Consider the following 23,704-nt stretch of genomic DNA (forward strand, 5'->3'; position numbering starts at 1 on the left):
CAACCTGTGACCCAGGAGATCGCGGTCCGATTCCGGGCCAGGGCATATGCCCAGGATGCGGGCTCCATCCCCTGTCAGGGGGAATGCAGGAGGCAGCTGAATTTGATCTTTCTATCTCTCCCTCTCCATTCTTCTCTCTAAAATCAATAAAGACATATTAAAAAAAAAAAAAAAAAAAAAAAGCTGAGCAGCGCATACCCAAGGATTTACATTTCAGATTCACCCATCAATTATATTACTCCCCTGGGGAAGAGCTAATAAAGAGAGGGGGGAGTTATACTAAATGTATTCCCACCATCAAAAGTAGGAGAGGAACTTCCTCACCTTCCAACAGTACATTACATTTTTTTAAAAAACAAAAGAAAAGCTGTAGTTCACAAACATGTAAGATATTTAGCATTATTGGAAACGTTGTCCCAGAATTTGCGGACCAGGGATTTGCCAAATGTAGATGAATGACTGAAGTTAATACACAGGATGGAGTTCATATTACAAGTACTTTCTCTAACAGAACTTTTTATATTTGGTCTTTACTCTTGGCTTCAGACAATGATAAACTAGGGTTATGTTAGCAAAGAAAGGGTAGGAGAGGAAGGAGGGGAAAAAAGGAAGGGAGGTAGGAACAAAGAACGGGAGAAAGGAAGGAGGTAATCACTAACAAGCCGGTGTAAACAGTCCCAGACTTCTCCCATCCATCTCCCTGCCTTCTGCTCCCCATGGTTGAGAGGGTTGGAAATTTCAGAATCCTGAACCTGAACAGGCAAGAGATATTCATCTCTGTCAGACTTCTTTACATTTTCTTTAACTCTTCTCTGAGAAAAATTATTTTTTTCTGGGGAAGAGAGTTTGGGGTGAGGAAATATGTATTTCTAACTAATATTGAGGAGCGTGAAGTGACACTCAAAGTAATCACTACAAACACATTACAGGGAAGCGTCTGTGCACGGCTTTCATGGTGTGGACAACCAATGAATCTCCGGGTCATTTATCCTGCACTAGCCAGAGAGCAGAACTCAGGGCAGGTGGGAGTGGGGCCTGTGGGTGTTCTTTGGGCCTGTATGAGCAACAGGATCTTTACCTAGAGCCTTCCTCAGTGCAAAACAAGAGAACCCTCCTTGGTCTCTATGTTTGCAAGAAGAAACTGTACTCTCTCCTGAGAGCTGTCTCTTGGAATGCGGAGAAAAAGGCACACCATCTCCGACACTGTACCTGGGACCAGAAGTCATGCCAGAAGTCAGACATCATAGAACACAGGATCATCCTAGTAAAAAACTACGTAGAAAGTCTGTAAGAGTACATGACAAATTGTTATCAGTGATCACTTCTGGAGAAAGGGAGCTGGGAGATATGTGAAAGGAGATATGGGAGAAGTACATGGGAGATCTTTGTACTTGAAGAGGGTGCCTATGCCACTGTTGACTTCTGAAGTTAGTAGTATTCTCAGTGGCAATGTGAGTGGCTCACGATGACATGAAAAACCTTGGGCTTGATCTTTTTAAAGGAGTTTACTATGTGAAAGGCATGTTGGAGGCTCTGAAGTAGACATGGACCCTGTCCTCAAGCAGAAGTGGTGAGTCATGAATGCAATTACTGTGACACATAGTAGAAAGTGGTTGAAAATAGAGGCTCAGATGAAGTGTCATGAGAATTAGAAAGACAATTACTTCTGAGGAGAATCGAGGAGGGCAGAGCATCCTGCAAGAGATGGCAAAATATGAAATGTTTAAACATACTTGCACATTTCTATTTTTTCTTTAAGATCTAGTTCTAATGTCACCTGTGTGGTAAAGGATGCGCGTTCTCCCAGAGTTCGACCGCCTGGACACATGATCTTTGGTCCTAACATTAGCACATTTTTCTGTTTACACATCTTCCGGTAGACTCTGAGTGAAATGGCAGAATGCATTTTAGATAGCCTGGCTCACAGAGACCATCACTAGCACCAATCCCATCCATCCATTCATTTAATTTTTCAAGTTCTGTGCTAGGTGTTGGGGAGGCATGCAAAGCTGGGTAGGACATATCTACCACTGAGGACAGTAACACAAAAATCAATAATGACAGTGCCTTGACAGAAATCATGCACAGGACTATGCGAACCAAGAGGACCAGAATCAGAGTTAAGAGGATGAGAGGCTTCTCAAAAGATATGGCATTTAAGCATTTTTAGAAAATGGAAAGAGGAATAGGGTAGGAGAGGAATATCATGTGGAGGCAACAGCACCATCCCTGTAAGAACTATAAACAGTCACTCAAAAATATTTAATTGACCCAAATTATAATCAAGGTGGAGTCTAGGGGACTTAACTCCTAAGTATTTTCTTTTACAGTAACAGACATTTTTGAAAATAAATTTACTTGTCCTAGAATCAGAAACCACCTTCCCAGCAACTTATTTTCTGATCACTTCCCAACCAGAATTTCACTGCCCTGAGCAAAAGCAGTGAGTCACCAATCATCTCATCCATTTGCATTTAAAACTCTGAGGGACTGGCCTCCAGGCCCTCCAAGTTTCCACCAGGAGAGGTCTGTGTGAGCTTCCTCTCTTCCTACCTGCCGGAGTGCTTTATTGCTTAGTAAACAGGCAACTCCCTTCCTCTGTGTGATTGTGTCCCTTAATATCAATTGTCATCTAAGCAACTTTTGCTTTAATTCCACTTGCCGCAGAGAAGATGTAAGGAGCCAAGGGTAGGTGAACATGAACCTATTATAATCACACTTTTCAAAGGGGCTGGCAGATACAATGCCCACATCAGGCACAGGCTTATTCCAAGTCCCGGAGGCATCTGCTTAACACTAACAGGCAGTCTGGTCAGGAAACACACTCAGCAAAGACGTAAAAATAATGCTAACTTTTTCTTTTGCATAAATCTCACCTAATCCTCAGTACATACAGTGCTTCCCAACAAACAGGTGAGGAAACTGAGGCTTTGGTTAAGCAAACTGCCTGAGCTTGCATGACAGTGGAATTTGAGTCCAGGGTTAATCTGGCTCCAAAAACCCAGTCTTTCTGTTACACAAAGCTGCCTCTCTTAATAATCCATAGGCTCCTAAAGGCTAGAGGAGAGAAGACATTTTTTCAGGCAAGAAAAATCAGTTATATGATAATCCAATTCTGCTTGCTCTACAGGATTATGCAGAAAATAACTGCCTTCTCCATTCTGTAGACAGTGCCATTCTGTCACCATGCCCACACGGCCCTGGTGATACAGCCCTGCAGAGGTGTGCTATGTGCAAAGGCATGAAAACCAGAAGGGCTCTCATTCAGACGTCATAAAGCAAGAACTCAAGAAATGCTCGTTAACATAAAGATCTGCTTTATGTGCCTTTTCCTTGCCCCGCAAGGAGTCTGGCTGATACACAGATCCTAACATTTGTAACTTTCCATCAGGAGCTAGATATATAGGACACAATGAAGAGAAAGGAATCATCTGTGCTACTAAGACCCAATCCCAGGACTTCAAACTAGGAGAAGCCATATGCTGTCATGGGGCCGATGTATTGCATTGGAACCTCTGGAAACTGAAGCTGGAATGTTAATTTCCCTCAAACTCCCAGTTGATTATAATGCACCATATTGAATAATAATCACAGCTCTAGAGAGGTCCTAAGAATCATTCAATAAAGAATTAATCCCATGCCTGGCCAGTGTTGCTCAATGGTTGAGCATGAACCAGGAGGTCACAGTTCAATTCCCAGTCAGGGCACATACCTGGGTTTCGGGTTTAATCCCCAGTAGGGGGCGTGCAGGAGGCAGCTGATCAAAGATTTTCTCTCCTCAATGTTTCTTTTTCCCTCTCCCTTCCTCTCTCTTAAATCAATAAAAAATATATTTTATTTTAAAAAAAGAATTCATCCCATGAGGTTCCATAGGATTAAGATGTAACACTCAGATGTCTTTTAAAAGTTCATAACTCTTGCCCAGCTGGGCGTGGCTCAGCGGTTGAGCGTCGACCTAGGATCCAGGCGATCAGGGTTCGATTCCCTGCTAGGGCACATGCCCAGATTGCGGGCTTGATCAATGACTCTCTTATCATTGATGTTTCTATCTCTCTCCTTCTCCTTTCCTCTCTCTGAAATCAATACATATTTAAAAAAAAAATTCATAACTCTTAATGAACTAATGCTACATGTTTTCAATAATCTGCTCATCATTTAAAAAATATGGGTTTAGGAAGTGATACTTATTTCATCACCACCTATTATCATATTAGGATGAGTGGTCACCAATGCTTGCTAGCAATTAAGAGTCTTTAGGTATTATTTCTGAATGAATAATGTGAATTAAAATTTTAGAACCAAAGTCCCATAGATTGCAAAGCCAACCAAATCATTATGCAGGAATTCAGGTAGCTGAGAAACTAAGTTTGATGCAAAAGGAATAAATGTATTTCCGCACAAGGTATTTATGCACATGAACTATTCTTGTACCTCTGAAGAGTTCATGTTTTCTAACAAGGTTATTTACAACTTTTTGTATTCTGAGGACAGACTCACCTCCAAATTTCTTCGGAGCTTTGGGCACTTTTGTTTTACTTGCTGATCTTGTTATGCTTCTGGTAAGGCTAAAAAAAAAAAAGAAAAAGAAAAAAGAAAAAAAACACGTTCTAAGGAAGGATAGCCTATGCCCCTTCTTGTGTCACTGAAGGTAAAGTGTTGACTTAATTAAAACAAACGCAAAAGGCATGGGGAATAAGATGTTTCTCTTTACAAGCCTGAGATGGGGAAACAACTTCTAAGGTTCTGTGAACCAGAGTGTGTGGTTTCAGTTTACTATAACCTCAGCTGTTAAAAGGGTAATGCCCTCTCCCTTTTCTATTTAGCTGAAGGATTTTTTAAAACGGTTTTTGTGAAAACCAAGTGGGTTTTTTAGAAACAGGTAGCTCAATCTCTCAAAACAAAAAAAATGAAAGCTAACATGAAAACATCAAGAAAGAAAGGTTAAAACAAGCAAACATGTTGAGTTCAAGATAAACATTACCTTTTTAACTTTTATAACGTATGAAATGAGTATTTTTATTTTTTTTAAATTTGAGGGAAGTTTTGGCATTTTAAGTCCCATGTCCCAAATAAGAATACAAGCCCCAAAGCAGGCCTTACCTATGGTGACCACTGATCTTTTGCAAAGTAGAAATGAACACAAATTATTTTCCTAAAGCTGATTTTCTTGTATTTATTAAAATTAAACTGCAATCTATCTCCTAACATACAAATTACAATGACAAGTTAATGTTGCACACTCCAACCTAGTTTCATGCCAGTTGTTTTCCTTACACAACAGTTTGCCATATAAACATTTTGGTGAGGCCAAGGTGGTGATAATATATTGTGAATCAAACTGATTTTCAAAAGGATGCATTGACAGGTTCACATTGCCACATCTATAGAACTTTATTAACAAGTAAAACACATCAGCATATTTTATATATGGGCAAGGACATTCCTATAATAATAAATGGCACAATATCACCTAACAGTTAAACTTTATCAAGAACGAGGTTTTAAAAAATAATACACCAATACTCCACATGACTATTTGAAGAATTCATTAAAATAACATTTAACAGCAGTTTAAAAATATAAAGCTCACTGTTTACTACTTATCATAAGCTAGAATCACTCAAATACAATAATTTCTATTTTTTAAAAAAAAGATACTGCACATGTTCTACAAACCAAACAAATGATTTGGCTAGAAAAGGCTGTAACGATAATTGGCTCCTGCCCTAATACTCCAGTTCCTCCTCTCAAGCGGCAGGTAGTTTAGGTAGTCACTTCTCAGTCCAGTTTGCAGTTATATATCTAGTGGTCATATAACTCATCCTCCAAATTAGGACAATTTGAGAGTGAGAAGATGCCCTATTTAAGATGAGAAAATGGAAATAACCAGGGCTGTTCTGAGCAAGCTCAGGATATATGTCACTCTAATTAAACACAGTATCAGATGCACTAGCATTACTTTTGTGCTTTTGGGGACAGTACAGAGCAGCTGAAAAAAATTAAGGAACCTTGAATTTTCTGAAAATGGACTTTCAGGATCCACTTTTCCTGTTAGGAGAGGTTTTACTGGAAATATTAGTCATTATTGTTTTAACAGGTTGAAAATCATAAACAGTCTGAAAGGTATGGGATATATCTTATAGACCAAAAAAAAGGGGGGAGGAGGCTAGAGATTTATATTTTTTCTAGTAAACAGAGATTTTCATTTTTACTGAGTATAACAGGATGTCTTTACTTTTAAATTTCTAAAATCTATCCTTAATACAGAAAAATATATTTTTATCTTAATATCAGTTTATTTCATAAACACATAAAAATGGATTATCTGGTCATGACTAGCTCATTCAAATATAATAGAAATAATTTAATAAATTTTTTCATTAACTTCCAAGCCCAAGTTCACATTCATTCAAAAATTTAGACACCCTAACAAGGGTTTTGATTTTCAATCTTTAAGGCAGAGTACAAAGGTGGATGTGTCCCCAAAACACACCAGCAGCTGTTCTATCCAAGCTCACAGGAAATAAAGGGAAATGTGCAAGATTTGATAAATCTGAAAGGGAATGTAAAGGTTTTAAAAAATAACATTCCGATTCCTATGCTTGGATGATGAGATTTAAGGCTAACATTGAACTGTACCAATTATAGAGAATTAGGTAACACACATACTTGAATCTTACAGATTTGGGGGAACAAAATCAAAACAAAATGTGAAGTTTTGATGTTGGATCAAAAGTGACACATTCATACTCAGAAACCAAGTATCTGATCTAATAATTTGAAATTAGCATGCATCATAGCTTAATTTCATTTAAAAATTATTAAAAGAACAAAGTATAGGTCTATAGAAAATCAATAGGAGATTAAAAAGGGATCTAACATGAGTATACATTTCTTATAAGTACATTCTAATTTTAATTAATTTCCAAGTCAGGCAACTAAATTAAGTATTGTTTTCTTTACCCCATGCTACTGTTCTACTTCAAGGGGTGGAACACAGGTACTTAAATCAATAATACAGTTCCCTGCAGGGGAGGAGACTAAGTGAGGGCAAACAAAAAATAGGCTCAATTAACAAAAACAAAAACGTATGTTTTATTATCAAAGACAATGAAATAAATCAGAAAGTACAGATAAATACAAAAGAAATTATAGGGCAAAATAAATTTTTTTTTCCAGAAATGGAAAATGTCCCTGAATAGTTCTACGTGTATCTTTTAGTAGTAGTCAGGTGTCTAATAATAAACAATCAATTTTATATGTTCTATTTACCTGTATTTTTTTTTTTAAGTTTAAAAGATGACATAATTCCCATCATTTTTAATGTTGGCATTCAAAAAGATATAACTAAAAAGAAAAATAAATGAGACATAAAACGGTTTGCAAAATGTAGTAGCTTATGAATGTCAATTCCAGTTGTAATAATGGTGACACACATACTCTCTCTCAACACACAAACACACCCCACACCCCCATTATTCCACAGACACATTTCCATAACTTGAAAACATATTTTGCATATAAGCATATGATTTTTACAAGTTAATCCTACAATCACAAAGCAAGAAGCTATTAATAGTACAAGTTTTTATTTGCTAAATTAAACAAACTAAATATCTAAAAATTATTACAATGATACTGAAAGATACTTTTATTGGCTTTTTTAAAAGACAAATGAGAATACCTTATTCAAAAAATTAATTTTCAAAAATGTCTTAAATGAAATAAATATAATATCTAATACAATCTTTTCCTGTAAGACTCTCTAAGACGGGCAATGCTAAAAACCAAGCTTCTAATTTGAGAAACCCTAAAACTGGCATGTCCCTTAAAAGCTTTTTTCTTATAAAGGATATATGGAATAACCATATTTTCTTAAAATTTGTCCTAAAACAACTCTATCTTTAACACCCAAATTTTCTCTATATATTAAGTTCACTTATTTTAAAATTAATGAAAAGATACCTAGACACAATTTCCTAAGAAAACAATGCAGAAAGTAGTTTATGCATGGTTATTTACAGAAAGAGCTTTGCTAAGTAATGATGTTAAAAACATGTTCAAAAATCTGACAAAGCCTTTCTAATAATCAGCACTGCAGGTTTCAAAAAACTTTATATTTAACAAAGGGTGTTGAGAGCCAGAAACTAAAGCATTTGACATGGTTAATAATTTCATTTTTATTATACTAAAAAGTCAGGTCAGAAGTCAATGGCATTTACATGCTAGAAGACTGTTTATCACTCAACTCTTTGAATTAATCAAACACTGATTAACAAAATGTGGACTTTACTGCTACAACTTTATGGTGTCTTTCGAGTATATGCAAATCTTTCAAAGGGGCACATATGCAACTGCACAAAACAAATGAAATATAAATATTTAAGGGAATAAACAGAAATGGCTTTTAAGCATAAACCACCCTGTCATTCCATTTTGAAGGTCTATCTTTTAACTAATTTGTCTTCTGTTATTAGTAGTCTTCTATCCTATTAAAGTTGCAGGTTTACAAGATGATGTGGAAATTTCACATTGATGTAAGAAAGGAATGTCTGGTTGATGAACTCTAGAGACAAAGAAAGAATTAGTCTTAAAATGTATTACACTGCATTTATCTAAACGATAATACAAGAACCCATTTTATAGCAGTATTATATCAAGTATAATTTTCTTTTAATAAAAATGACAGAGTAGCATTTATCAGAATATATTCTAAAGTTTAGGAGACCATCTAGAAAACTTTTACATTGTATTTTAGACTCTTAAAATGTATACAAAATAATCATACTAAATACTCACAGAATATCATTTAAATTAGTAAAATTACTTTGTCTTTTATCTTACAGTTAAAACTGACAAATTCTTAATGTCACTGTGTGCAAAGGCATTTTACTGATTAAAGAAAAAATGTGACATCTTTGGGAGGGAGATGTTAATGGAACATTTATAATGATACTTTAATATGATCCAGAAATACAACTGTATTCATTATACAGTTCAGCAGAAATAAGTAAATTATGTTACCTTACATAAAATTCATATAAGTTAAAAATAAAATTTAAGCAACGCAAATAACAAACCACACAATTTACTAAATGAATATACTTAGTATATAGCAACCTTGAAACATTTTGTACTTGTACATAATCTAGAAGTGTTTTAGCAGAGATTTCGCTTATGCAGTTCAAATACTTTAAAAGTTCAAATCATTTATAGATATGAAGTGTATGGTGCTTGCTTTAAAAACGAGAAGAGTAGATATGAGGTCTCTTTATGTGAATATGCTACTAGCTGCACAATAAGTAAATGCTATTCCTATAAATACAGCCTCCAGAAACTCACTGGATAACTAGACAGACATCTCTGCTCATTTCTTTGTATTTCCACTTATTCAAGTTGTAGCCTTCATCGTTAATATAAACTGTCATACATTAAGAAAACAGTAACAGAGCTCCTATTTTTTTCATACAACTTTCATTCCTTGATCCAGTTTGTTAAGATCAGTGCATGGCAAATTGCTTTTCAATCACAGATTTGCTTTTTGTTCTTTACACCAGATTGCTATGTGGATATCACATTATATTATGAAGAATGCCTATCTCTTCTGTATAAGTGTTTTGTCATATTTTGTTTTTCAAGCCTTCAAATTTTGTGCTGGTGGTTATTTTGTATAAAGTCTGTGGTCAAAGTTTCTGTTTACTCATTATAAATTTAAAAAATTAAAATTTGTGGAATTCAATTTTACAAATCTAAATTATCTTCAACAGTTCACAACTTATTAAATTTAATATTTAATATTTAAATATGCTATATGAGTAAATAACATGAGTACATATTAACTAAGCTCTTAATATGTTTCTGAGGAATATGAATAAATAAAGGAATAAAAAGAGTTAATATATTAATGCCTTACCTCTACAATAAGAAGAAATATCTTGTTCTATGAGCAGCTGCCATACTTTCAGACATGTTTCTGACTTTCAGATAATTAACAAATCCTCTGAAGAAAAGGAGCAGGCCTGAGAAAGTTGAAATAATACAGATATATTACGTTATTATACAGAAAGGGGGCATGATATATTTGAGAGAGACAATTATAAACAAGAACCTCTTGGCTTAAGAAATTTATCTGTAGAATTCCACTCATTCCATAGTATATTTTACACTATAATGATAACTCCACCATCAGGAAATATGATAAAATTTTACTGCCACCTAAAAATTACTTCAATTTACTAAGCCTAAATTATCTAAAGTAAAAATTAAAGCAAATCTAGCCATGAAAATTCAGAATTACACAAGAATATACATTTATTAAATGCTTTCTTTAAATGGCAAAGTTATCTAATGTACTTAAACTGATTCAACTCACAGAAATCCCATTTTACCAAATTTTCAATTAATGTAGCTATTAAACAAACTAAAACATACTTACTGATAAAAAATAGTGTTCAAGAGAGAATGTATGGATGTTAACGCTAACAATTGTGGGATAAAACTAATAAGCCTGTCTAGCAATATCAAGTGTCTGTCATCAGTGAAATCTATATTTAAAGATATGTGCATTATGTAAATAATTATTAGTTCTTATTTTTTAAGTAATAAAAAAAATTAAGAATCAGGAAAGATGACTTGGAAGCAGCCACTCTAGTAATTTCTTAAATGATCTGGGTTGTATCTCATATCTCAGTGTTCTCCTCAGTAAACAGTATTTTTAAATAATAACCATTTGCATCACAGGTATCTTTAATAATTAATAAAACAATGCCTATGAAATGTTTCAGATGAAAAATATTGCTAAGTATAAAAAGCAGTAGCATTATTAGTAGAGTTAAGTCTTTGATATACTTAAGAGTACAATTCTAAGAAAAACACTTATTAACTCCAGTAAATTTTTAACCAGGTAATTGTGGGGTCAAAAACAAAAACAGAAGACATATATGCATGCAACCTTCCTCACAAGGAGGAAGAGTTTCTCAGTTAAAAATGCAGTGCCCCAACTAAATTTGTATCCCAACTCCAAGTAACCAAAGCACCAAAAAAAAGCAGTTATAATAAATTAGAAAGGAAGGATAGAAGAAATATACAAACAGTGACTTAAACAAGTGGTATAAATTTTAGCTAAATCTAGTCCCATCTGCTTCCCATATCCTAACTCCTTTCATTTGTGACTCTCACTCTGAATTCTACCCCATGTCCTTCCAGATGCTGTTTAAAGATAATGGACATCGCGATCCAAATGTAAAAGTATTGAAAAATGTAAACCAAAATAATTTGTGAAATCCCTTCTTTTGTCTATGAAGCTGCTGTTCCTAAGACATATTTTGTTCTGCTCAGGCATTTTCTAAAATAAGCCAATTCATACCTAGAAACTGTTAATCACTCAGCAGCTATTGTTTCTGAGTTCTACAATGTGCTCAACAGTCTTGAGTGTGTGTGAGAGCATTTTTATCATGGATGAAACTTTCACATTCCCCTAAATGTTAGATCATGGCTCTGATGTGAAATTGGGGTTGTCCTCTGCACTCCATTCTGCCCCACAGTTGTTTTCTTAAGATTCCTCAATCTCTTAACAATTTAAAAGAAAACATACTCAATTAATATGCTTAACTACCTAAAAAACTTTATACATTTTTTTTCATTTTTAAGTAAGAAACTCAATAAAAAACACAGAATTCAGGCAGTCAGAATACAACAATATAAGAAACTGGCTGAAACTTGTATGAGTCTTACTGCCCAACAAAATCAGAACACTAGAATAACTTCACTAAAGTTATTAGCAAAAGAATCCAGGATCTTTAGTGACCTTAACTGACCACTAAGAATTTGTGTCCCAAAAGATCCTAAAGATCCAATGGCAGGACTAAATAAAAACTCAAGGAGAAGACTGCCACCTACTGAAATGCTATTATTTTCTGGTATAATTATTCTACTATAGAAATGTGGGATCTTAAACCTAAGTAGAAACAAAATGTATAGTGTGTCCCCCAAAAATGTATACACATTTAAGAGCTGATAGCTCAATTGATGTTTCTTTCTTTTCAGATTTAACCTATTGGAATTAACCATTCAAAGTGTGTATACATTTTTTTGGGACTCCCTATATACTTTGTGTCAGTAAATAAATTTGAAATGTGGGTTAAAGGTATAATGTAATTTTAAGATTAACTTAATCATCATACATCCAAAGTGAAAAACACAAGGGAACAAAAATTGGATGTCCAAAATTCATCAATATTATTAAAAAGACATGCCTTATAAGAAGACAACTCAACAGAAGCACAGTGATCATCAGGCATGAAACCTTTCCTTATGCCTAGCTGATTAATGATTAATGCAGGGTGCATTTCAAAAATATAAGGAATGTTTCAGTGATCCAAAAATAAGAGAATGGATAGAAAATCCAATTCTCTTACTCTCAGCATTTCCCAAGATCATTAAAAAAAATTATGTATGTATATTTTCCAAGATAAACACCGAACACAATTATTTAGGATTTTCAGGTTTTGTAGTATTCGATTGTCATTAAACCAGTGATTCTATTAAATTGAACAGCTCTGAACTTTCAATCTAAGAAATCTGGAGTACTATGTAGAATTATTTGAAAAGCTGACATAATAATATGTTTGGATATGAGAACTTTACAGTAGATTTATTTCCACCTAAGTTGCAACATAATGCATTTACACCTTAACAATTTAGGAAATACCAAAATTAAACTAAATGCAAATTAATCAAAGTGAAATGCATTAAGAATAAACTTACCAAGTACAAGAAATATCCACCAAAGCCAGTACTGTCCATTGAAATATCCAGTAAAATAATCAGAAAACTATGGAGTGAGCAGAAATATATTAATCACGTCTGTGTACCTAAATTAGCCTCAGTTTCACAATGATTTACCTCAAATAATCTTTAGCACTTAAAAACAGCACAGAAAGAAAACAGAGAAGAAAAAATACTTAATGACATATATATAAAGTTATTTGGGGGGAAAAAACTTTTATACATAACAAACATATGTAAAATATTTTGGAAGCAAAAATCAGTTTCCATCTGCTTGTAAGAAAAAAGGGTAAATGCTATATATCTGAATCCAACATTTTCTCATTAAAGAGTTCACATGTCAGTTCTTTTTTCATAATCTCTCAAGGCCATGACTACCATCCCAAATACACTACAGCAACCTGCTACTTTAGATATTAACACCAAAAGCCACATTAGTTTAATCTTATCAGATAGGTATGTTCTGCTAACCTCTAAAAAGAAGAGCTTTTGACCCTCAGTACACCACCTACTATTAATTACTGCCAAGAATACTAGGCACATAAAGACCCCCAACTCATTAGTCTTTTTATTTTCAAACTGATGCTCCAGCATTCAGTTTGAGCTGAGCACAGCTGAAGGAGCCTTCCAGTGGCATTGTAACAGTTCCTATTGTAGAAGTGTCCATGGTAGGCAGTTTTATGTTCTCTGTGAAATGAGAATATGAATAGGCAGATGGAAGGCATCTGTACCTGATGTTGGATACAGGTACTTTTCCTTGATTAAACTCTAGTCATCACATTTTCTTCAATCTAATTTTCTTCAGAGCTTCTTCAGATAATTCTTCTCTATTATCCTTTAGCATCTGAACAATACTTCAAATAACAGGTTTTTAGAAGTGTTTAAATAACCTCTAAAACTACTAAAAATTAGCTTATTTTATCCATTCTGTTCCCATTTGTCTCCAAACTAAATCTGATTTAACTAAAAATAATTTTGTTCAATGCAGATTTGTCTCAAATCTGAATTTAATTAAAAGTATCTATTTCCAACTTATAGGTAATTATTTCTAACTATTCGTTGGTAATTACCATAAAAGCCTAAAAATCCTATAGCTTTAGTATAGTAACAAAAATGCTTATAAATTATAAATAATGGCACTATTAAGGAAAGGTATCTACTAAAAATCATCTAAATTTTTTAAAGCCTCTTAAGTACTTTTCTAGGAAGTATTTGTAATTTAAAACTGATCCATGATAAAAAGATTTCAGGTTAGAGTATTAGAAATTGCAAAGATTAAGAATTTCCTAGTATCATTAAAGATGCAAATCTCACAAAGTCCAACATCTTTAAAATATATACAATAAAGGGAGAACTACAAAATTGGGGAAATATAGCTTGTAAAGTAGGACTGCAATACACTACTTTTAGTCAAGTGATTAATAATTATAAATGGTTTTCATATAGGTTGTAAGAAGAAAAAGAAATAAAAAACCAAACCAATGTATTTTTAGCTTTCTAATTCTAAAACATATTCAATACATAATGTTATATGGCAAGAGGCAAACAGAATTACAACAGTGTCATTCTTCTCCCAAAATATATACCTAAAGCTATTCTTTACTTACTCTCAAGTAAAGAATGTAATTCCCTTCACCTTGAAGTCAAAGAGAGAGATTCACTATGTAAAAAAAATAAATAAGCTTTTTGACTCATTACTGATTTATCAAAATGCTTTAAAATACTATCTGATTTTATTTTATTAATATAACACCGGTATTTTATTGCTTAGATTCTCTTTTCAAAAAGACTTGTTACTTCTTAATAAAACACATATGCATTTAAAAAGTAACAGAAAAAAACACCAAAAGCCTTAGGCAGAAATAATATCAGAATCTTGGGCTAAAGCTATTCACAATGAATCTGAAGTTCATGGCAATTCAGAAACAAAAAAGAAAGTAGCAGTATGATTTATAAACTACTTATTGTCTAATAGAAGGAAACACTCCAGCTTTTAGGAGAAAACCTTTCTCTCAACGCTGACCTCCAAGGAGAATTTATTGGTTGGAGCATTATAATAAAAGCCAAAGTAGAGAGGCAGTACAGAATTAGAAGAGGCACTGAATTGAGAACAAGCTAAAAATGTGGTACTTGAGTCCTCCCACAACCACATCAAAATTACAACTAAACTACAGAACCATCATTCAGAACTGCCTCAAATATAGCAGAATGGAAGGAAGTCCTATAACTAAGGATATAAAGAAGCCACATGGAGACTGGTAGGAGGGGTGGATATGCAGAACAGACTGTTCCCACACCCGCGTGCGGTGGATAAAAATCGGCAGGGATATCTCAGCTACAGGGTCCCCCATGAGGAGTGAGGGGTCCCAGCCCCACACCAGGCCTCCCAACCCAGGGTTCCAGTGCCAGGAAGGGAAGTCCCCATAACTTCTCACTGTAAACACTAGTGGGGATTGTAGGTGAGTAAGAAGGAGGACACCTGGAGTCACAGGCATATACTGTTAAAGGGCCCATACACAGGCACATGGACTTACTTGAACTCATTTACCCCTTTCCAGCACTAGGGGAGCAGCTTGTAAGGCACCAGGGACATAAAGGGAGGAACTGAATTGTCTGGCATCAAGGCAAGAGCTGAAGGGACAGATTTCTCCCAGACAAAAGTGCTGGCAGAGGCCATTGTTCCTTTTCTGGGCCCTTCCCCCATAGGCGCCATATCTGAGTCTTCATCAACCTGCCCCCCGTTGATTCCCTGAGACCCCACCACACCCAGCTTGCCAGCCCACCCAAGTTGTTTCCAGTGGCTTTTCCATACGAATGGCCTTTCTTGGCTCATGCTTCACTTTCCTAAAATATCTTAAACAAACAGCCATCTGGCCTTGGCAAGCCCCATACCTCTCGATAAGTGGCCCCAGGCCCAGCACTAGCAGCAGTGGGACTTGGTTCACAGTTTGGAATCACCTGGGCACTTCTAAGCCCAGCACAAGTAGCAGCCATCTGCAGATCACTTTGTAGCTCATACTGGGAGGCCCCAGGCAGAAGCTGACCTTGACATGCATCTCCTGGGAGGCCCCAGAGCCAACACATATGGTAGACAGTTTCAGACTATATTGAAGGCTCACCCCATCACTTCTACAAGTGACACACTCAAGGGGCAGACTCAGCAGGCACCAGAGCCCCACTGAAGTAAGTCCTACTACATGGTGTGGGCCCCTGCACAGCTGATCCTCCATGATGGTCAGAGGTCAGTGGTCGGTGACTGCAGCCAGTCCTTGCAGCAGATTGGCCTGGGGGTAAGTTCCTTCCATTAAGGTGCCAACAGAAATCAAGGCTCAACTACACCAGAAGGGTGTACACAGCCCACACGGTGGGGTAGGAGTACACATGTGGTGCCCAGCTTGGGTGAATGGGGAGGCTCTGCTGCTGAACCCTACAGGACACCTACTACATTAGGCTACTCTAGCAAGCCCAGGAGACATAGCAGCTCTACCGGGAGGATGCCAAAATGATACAAAGAAACATCCCAAATGAAAGAACAGAACCAAACTCCTGAAGGAGAACTAAACAAAATGGAAACAAGGAATCTACCAGATGCAGAGTTCAAAACAAAAGTTAGAAGGATGCTCAATGAACTTAAAGGAAGAGTAGATGACTTAAAGGGAAATTTAACATCATTAAAAAGGAAATGGAGCACACTCTCCCTCTGGGAAGTATGCCTGTGCATTTCTCTTTCCTCTCTTCCTCCCCCCAGGTGTGTTACCTTTGCTTTTGTCTCTCCTAAGCAACAAGGACCCTTCTTCCACCTCTGTAACTTGTTCCCTGAGCCTACACAGTCCGGCTGGCTCACTTTACTACCTCTGTAACTTTCTAAATAAACTTTTTCTTGTAAGTTGAAAAAAAAAGATCATGGAAACCATGAAAGAACCAGTCAGAAATGAAGGATACACTAACTGAAATGAAGATTAATTTACAGGGAATCAACAGTAGAGTAGATGAAGCCAAAAATCAAAACAGTGATTTGAAATATAAGGAATCAAAAAACACCCAATCAGAACAGCAAAAAGAAAAAAGAATCCAAAAATGTGAAGATAGTGTAAGAATCCTCTGGAACAACTTCAAGGTACCAACATTCGCATCATGGGGGCATGGGAAGGAGAAGAGAGAAAAGAAAAAGTTGTAAAACTATTTTGAAGAAGAATGATGGAAAACTTCCCTAACCTGGTGAAGGAAATATATATACAAGTCCAGGAAATGCAGTCACAAACTGAACCCAAAGAGGCCCCACACCAAGACACATCATAATTAAAATGCCAAAGGTTAAAGACAAAAAGAGAATCTTAAAAGCAGCAAGAGAAAAGCAATTAGTTACCTACACAGGAGCTCTCCTAAGACTGTCAGCTGATTTCTCAACAGAAACTTTGCAGGCCAGAAGAGATTGGGAAGGAATATTCAAAGTGATGAAAAGCAAGAACCTACAACCAAGGTTACTCTATCCAGCAAAGCTATCATTTAGAATCGAAGGAAAGATAAAGAGCTTCCCAGACAAGAAAAAGCTAAAGGAGTTCATCATCCCCAAGCCAGTATTACATGAAATGTTAAAGTGTCATAGAAGAAAGAAGAAAGAAGGGAGGAGGGAGGAGGGAGGAGGGAGGAGGGAGGAGGGAGGAAAAATATGAATAAAATGGCAATAAATATATATCTATCAACAATTAAAACTAAAAAACAAAATAAATGAACAAGCAAAACAGAAACAAACTCAGATACGGAGAACATTTTGTTGGTTGCCAGATGGGAGGAGAGTTGGGGGATGGGTGAAAAAGGTGAAAGAACTAAGTACAAATTCGTAGTTACCAAATAGTCTTGGGGATGTAAAGTACAAATAGGGAATACAGTGCAACCTCAGTTCTCAAACTTAATTTGTTCTGGAAGGCTGTTAGAGAAGCAATTAGTTTGAAAACCAAATCATTTTTCCCCATTAGAAAAATATTCACAGCCCAGTTTCCCGAGATATTAACAAGAGGTTTAGCAGTAAACTGACTCATACGTGTATATTCTCCCCTTTGTTTGTTGCCTGAGAGATGTGTGACTGATCTTACAGCTGTCAGCATGAAAGGGTTGGTTGAGTGGAGAACTAAAGTTTTGTTTAATGACATTTTTTCCTGTGAACAACTTCATCAAGATCCAAATTGTTTAAGATGAGTGGCCTTTGAGAACCAAGGTTTGACTGTATAGTCAGTAATATTCTAATTATTATATATGGTGTCAGATGGGCATGAGATTTATTGGAATGACCATTTAGTAAGTTATATAATGTCTAATCACTGGGGTGTACACCTGAAATTAATATAATATTGTATGTCAACTGTAATTGAAAACAAAATTTTTTTAATGAAAAAAAAGAAGCTAGATTCTAACCCACATACAAACTGTAGGATATCAAGCAAGCCATTAGAATCTTTTTATTCTTAGTTTCATCATTAATGAAATGGTTAGATTGTCACCAGCATCACTGATAGCATTAAAGTATTTAGTATTTGTAACAAATTATGCCTGGAACATAATAAAGTACTCAATGAATGACAATTATTTCATATAAAAGATTTTTAAAATTTTATTTTTCAATTATAGTTTACATTCAGTGTTATTTTGTATTAGTTTCAGACGTACAGCACAGTGGTTAGACAATCATATAATTTATAAAGTGATACAAAAGATTTTAAAAATATTCTTCTTATATCATTTCTCAATATATACTAAAGGTATAATACTAACCTTAGCTCAGAAAAAGTATTTTAAAGGGAAACTAAATAGTCCTGATGATCAAACTTGATGCTAATACATACTTTACAAAACTCTGAGAAACTCCAATCTTTGAATTTAAGTTCCCCATCTTATCACATAGGGTTCTATGAGAGAATCAGGATCTAATGTCCTAAGTGCCTAGGTGGCATATAATGGACTGATTTAGGTTTTATAAATCTAGAATATTAGAAATTTACCAGCTTTAGAAGAATTGAGAAAATAGTCCTCAAATTATTTTTTGAGTTCTATGACTTAGATGAGAAATGCCATTTGAATAATAATAACAAATTTTATTACTAATATAACCAAGGTTGGACTTATCCAACTCCAACTCTTTTGATATTTTGGGTTTGTTTGTTTTTGTAATAACTTCTGCAAGGACAAGGGTTGTCTCTTTACTTTGTATTTTCCATAACACCTAACAGATTAATGCTCTAGATGGGAACCCACTTTACTTTTTTTTTTTAATGAAATTAGAACAAGAGTCTGCCAGAAGGCAATTCTTACAATGGCTCAAATTTTAATCATCTTAGAAGAAGCCAATCCACAGATCCCAACCAAGAATCAACTGATCACTAACCAAAACCTGTTATTTGGTCTTAACAGAAACAGGGTCTGATAAGATTACTGAACTAAAATAAGTTTTAAAGTAACGAAGGAACACATTAAATCCATAGTTTAAAATATTTCTGTAGTAATGTTTTAATCAATTTGATAAAGTAAGTGCATAAATTGAAGTGTCTGAAGCACGTAAAAGCAGCTAACATATTAGGTTTGTGATTCTACTGAAAATATGAGGAGGATTTGACTCATTCAATTAGAAATCAATGTTTAAATAAATATAATTAATACAAAGTATATATCCTATTAATTGAATTTAAATGCGTAGGTAACTTTTAAAAAGACTTACTAAAATAGTAAGTAAAAGTACTTTTGATCATTCTCCTAGGCTCTATCCTAAGGAAACTAGGAAAAAAGCTTTGTAAAATGATCCAAAAGGGGCCTTCAAGAGGCAAAGGTAAAGAGGTGGGGGGAGAGTATGCTAACAATAGTACTAGAAACGTTCCTGATCTAAGAGAAAGAAAGGGAGCTACCCCTGCTGTCTCCCTACACGCTATCTTGTATATGAAAGGCAGACAGAAGATGATTTCCGGGAACAGAAAAATGAGAAAGCTAAGAAGGAACCTAAGGGAGAAAAGATGAGTTCTGATAGACACTTCAAAGGCCTATAATTTTAGTTTTGAGCTCTTATGTTGTTAAAAATGCATTAAAAATAAGAAAATATTTAAGTCCATGATAATTTTACTAATCAATAGAAACTGTTATGTTTTAGCTGACTTTAGGAATGCCTACACCATATCACAATAGTGGTACCCACAATGTACTGAGCACATATATTTGTGCTGCAACTAAGCAAGGTGCCTTAATTGTATTATTTCCATGTCCAACAAAAGTCCTGAAAGGCAGCTATTATCAGCCTATTATGAAGAAACTAATGCCCAGGAGAATTTAAAAACTTAAAGTTAGCACACTGATACAAAAAAAGATGAGATCCAAACAAGTTTTTCTGCTTTCAAAGCTTTCCATATACCGTAGTTCCCCTTTAAAATCAGGGGATATGTCCTAAGACCCCCAGTGGATGCCTGAAACTGTGGATAGTACTGAACCCCTACATATACTATGGTTTTTCCTACACATATGTACTTATGATAAAGTTTAATTTATAAATTAGGCATAGTAAAAGATTAACAATAAAATAGAACAATTATAACAATATATTACAATAAAAGTTACGTTAATGTGCTCTCTCTTTTTCTCAAAATATCTGAAATTTTCCACTTAATATTTTTGGACCATGGCTGACCGCAGGTTAACACTAACGGAAGAAAACAAAACTGCGGATAAGGGAGGAACTACTGCACTAACAAGCTCTCATATAAATAAAGTTATAAATGTTCACACCACAGAGATCACTATAATAAAGTCTAGAAGTTAAGAATAAGTCTTGAAACAAATGATGCATTAATTAATAATGCATAAATTTTACGCATATAAATAAATTTATGCACATGAAATACAGTGGCTATAAATGGATCACTTTTGAAGCTGGGTGATGGATACATGGAGATTTATTATACTATTGCCTACTTTTATGTAAATAGAAAAGAAGAAATGATCCCTCCTCTTCCTCTGGATATTTAGACATAATATCTAGAACTGATGCTGGAATACTGCTATCAGCCTGAGGATTAAAGCCTCACAGGAAATTTCATATATTTTAATTTTAAAGGTAGAAGTGATAGAGGTTATCAAGACACTCACCCTCACAATAAGGATCCATTTGATCAATGAAAGGCCAAATCCACAGATGGCACCATACCTTCCAGCTATGGTATTGGTGATACAGAAGGACAAACAAAATCCAAGCCAGTTGAAAATAAACGCCACTAAAAGCAAGAGAAACAGTTCTTTTAAAAAAACCATACTTTGGAAACAAATTAACAGAGATTGATATTAACAATACTTCATTGCTCAATGGAAATAGCAATTCCCTTTCCTTTTTTAACTCTGTACCAATTAAGCCTTCTTTATAGACTATAGTTTACCTTTTACAAATGTTATTTACCAGACATTAATAAAAAAACTAGGTTTCTTGTCAGTTTAATCAATAAGAATAAAATCCTTAAAGCTTATCACCAATGGGTGAAACATTTTTATACCAGATAAAAACCAGGTCACAATGTAGCTTCCATGAGATCCCATCCAAGAAGCCCAGCCTAACTAAGCAATCAACCAACCAATCAGCCAATATTAAAAATGAGCCAAATAAAATATAAAAGAAGGTTCCCAGAAGAGATATTGTTCACTGCCTCTTCCTCCTCTCTAACAAAACTTGTTTTGCCCCTTCCCAGGAACCCTCCCACCTCTACAGACTCCTCAGGGAAGGCTAGGTCCCATACTTATACCAAAAAGGTGGGTCCCAAGTAGTCTGGGGGAAAATCACAGGAGGCCAAAACTGCCTTCCAATTATTTTTTAAAAAATAAAACTTCTGAAAAACATTACATGGCTCTTAAAAACACAGCAAGGGGAGGGAGGATGGGATTCAGGTTAAGTAACTAACAGCGGTTCTGCATGCATCACTTTTGAAGCTGGGTGATGGACACATGGACATTTATTATACTTTAGCCTACTTTTATGCAAAAAGGAAAGAAGAAATGGTGCCTCCTCTTCCTCTGGAAGTTTGGACATAATATCTGGAACTGCTGCTGGAATCTTACTATCAGCGTGAGGATTAAACCCTCACTCCAAGTTGGGGAGAGTGAAGAAAAACAAAGGAAAGCAGAGCCACAACACTGATACTTCTGTGCCTTTAGACTGCTCATCCACGGTCTTCTTGTCTTGTGGGATAATCTCCAAACTATTAAAACAGTTGAGTAACGGTTTTCTATTAGTTGTAGCTGACGCCACTCTGATATAGGTGAATATGTTTTGAAATAAGAGACTCGTATCTGAGTCGAAGTGGACTCACTTACTAGATATGTGCCCTTGGACTCACTGCAGACTTCTGTGAGCCACAGTTCTTTCATCTGTAAGTACCTACTTCACAAGGTTGATAAGAAGATTAAGATAATGAATTTAGAGAGCTAAGCACAGTATAGAACCTGGCACTTGGTACCTGCTGAAGTGTTAGCTATCATTACTAGCCATACAAAATGATCTCTTTGCCTTATAGAGTAGGTCCTACCTTTTCTGTAGAAAAAAATTTCAGTGGACACTATTGGAAATAAAACTTGTTTAACTTCCTACTTTTTCTTTTTTAAACCTAGATATCAATCAGTGTTTTGCTATCCTCCATATCTGGGCTATCCAATGCCACTAGCCACACTGCTTCTTCCTTGTGCCCAGGAACTCATTGTCCTGTATAAAAGAGGTTATTTAAATTAACTAAAACTAAATAAAATTAAAAATTTAGTTCCTCCGTTGCACCAGTCAAACTTCAAATGCTCAAGAGTCACATGTGGCTTGTAGCTACTACATTAACGGACAGCAGAGGTATAGAATATTTCATTTCCATCATCACAGAATGTTCTATTAGACATAACTGCTCGATATCTAACTGGCTAATATTTGTTAGCTGTAGAGGAAGGCACAAAACACTTAGCCAATCAAAAATAATTTTACATGTATTTAAAATAAAGAATTTACATCAATTAATAGCAGCAGAGATTCCCAACTGGTATGCCACATATGTGTTAGTGTAGGCTGAGAGATTTCTCTCCTCAGGTCTCAGGGCAGGGAGGTGAGGTCTGGGGCAGAGGACAGACTGTCACCAGCCCTGAGCACCTTCTTCTTTTATCCCAGTGTGCTATAAAAATGCTATCATTTTGTTAAGTATGCCATGTTGTTAAAACAGGAAGCATTGATGCAGAAAATCCAAAACAGCAAAATATTCCAAAAGTATATTTTTACATTTGAGTATGTACTCAAACACTGTCCAATTAATTTCTTCAAACCAGATTTACCAATATCTATTATACATATTGCACCCACACTAGGAATAAAATCCAAAAGAAAAAAAAAGAGTTTACTGAGCTATCATGTTTTCTTTTTGCTCTCTGCAAGTGGTATGGATTTCTACAAGCTGTGTTCAGGTACAATAACTTGTTATGGACTGAACTATGCCCCTTCAGAATTCATGGGTTGAAACCCCAACCCCTAATGTGACTGTATTTAGAGACAGGGGCTTCAGGGAGGTAATTAAGATTAAATGAAGGTATAAGGGTAGAGCCACAATCTGATAGGATTGGTATCCACACAGGAAGAGGAAAGAGACACTGCAGAGCTCTCTCTCCACATTCATGTAAAGGACAGGCCATATGAGGATACATCAAGAATACAGACATCTGCAAGTCAGAAAGAGAACCTACACTAGAAACCAAATTTTCTGGCATCCTGATCTTGAACTTCTAGCCTCCAAAATTCAGAGAAAATTAATTTCCATTTGTAAGCCACCCAATGTGTAATATTTTGTTATGGCAGAACCAAATAGACAAATACATAACCATCTTTAATTGGTTTAAGCACTAGGAAAACAGTGAAGCTGCTGACCACTTGAGC

At 35.3% G+C, this 23,704-nt stretch overlaps 1 protein-coding gene across 1 annotated transcript in view; it reads right to left on the minus strand.

Annotated features, from left to right (window-relative positions):
- Window positions 1–7,071: 7,071 nt before the first annotated feature.
- Window positions 7,072–23,704, minus strand: part of NDFIP2 (Nedd4 family interacting protein 2) — a 53,008-nt gene continuing 36,375 nt past the window's right edge. The window contains exons 5-8 of the mRNA XM_016224120.2: window positions 20,908–21,032; window positions 12,766–12,832; window positions 9,914–10,019; window positions 7,072–8,566 (exon numbers count right to left, since the gene is read on the minus strand). Of these exons, the coding sequence (XP_016079606.2) occupies window positions 9,916–10,019; window positions 12,766–12,832; window positions 20,908–21,032 (296 nt within the window). The 3' untranslated portion in view covers window positions 7,072–8,566; window positions 9,914–9,915. The remainder of the gene's footprint in view (window positions 8,567–9,913; window positions 10,020–12,765; window positions 12,833–20,907; window positions 21,033–23,704) is intronic.

Source organism: Miniopterus natalensis, chromosome 2 (assembly GCF_054644295.1).
Source record: "Miniopterus natalensis isolate mMinNat1 chromosome 2, mMinNat1.hap1, whole genome shotgun sequence".
NCBI lineage: Eukaryota > Metazoa > Chordata > Mammalia > Chiroptera > Miniopteridae > Miniopterus > Miniopterus natalensis.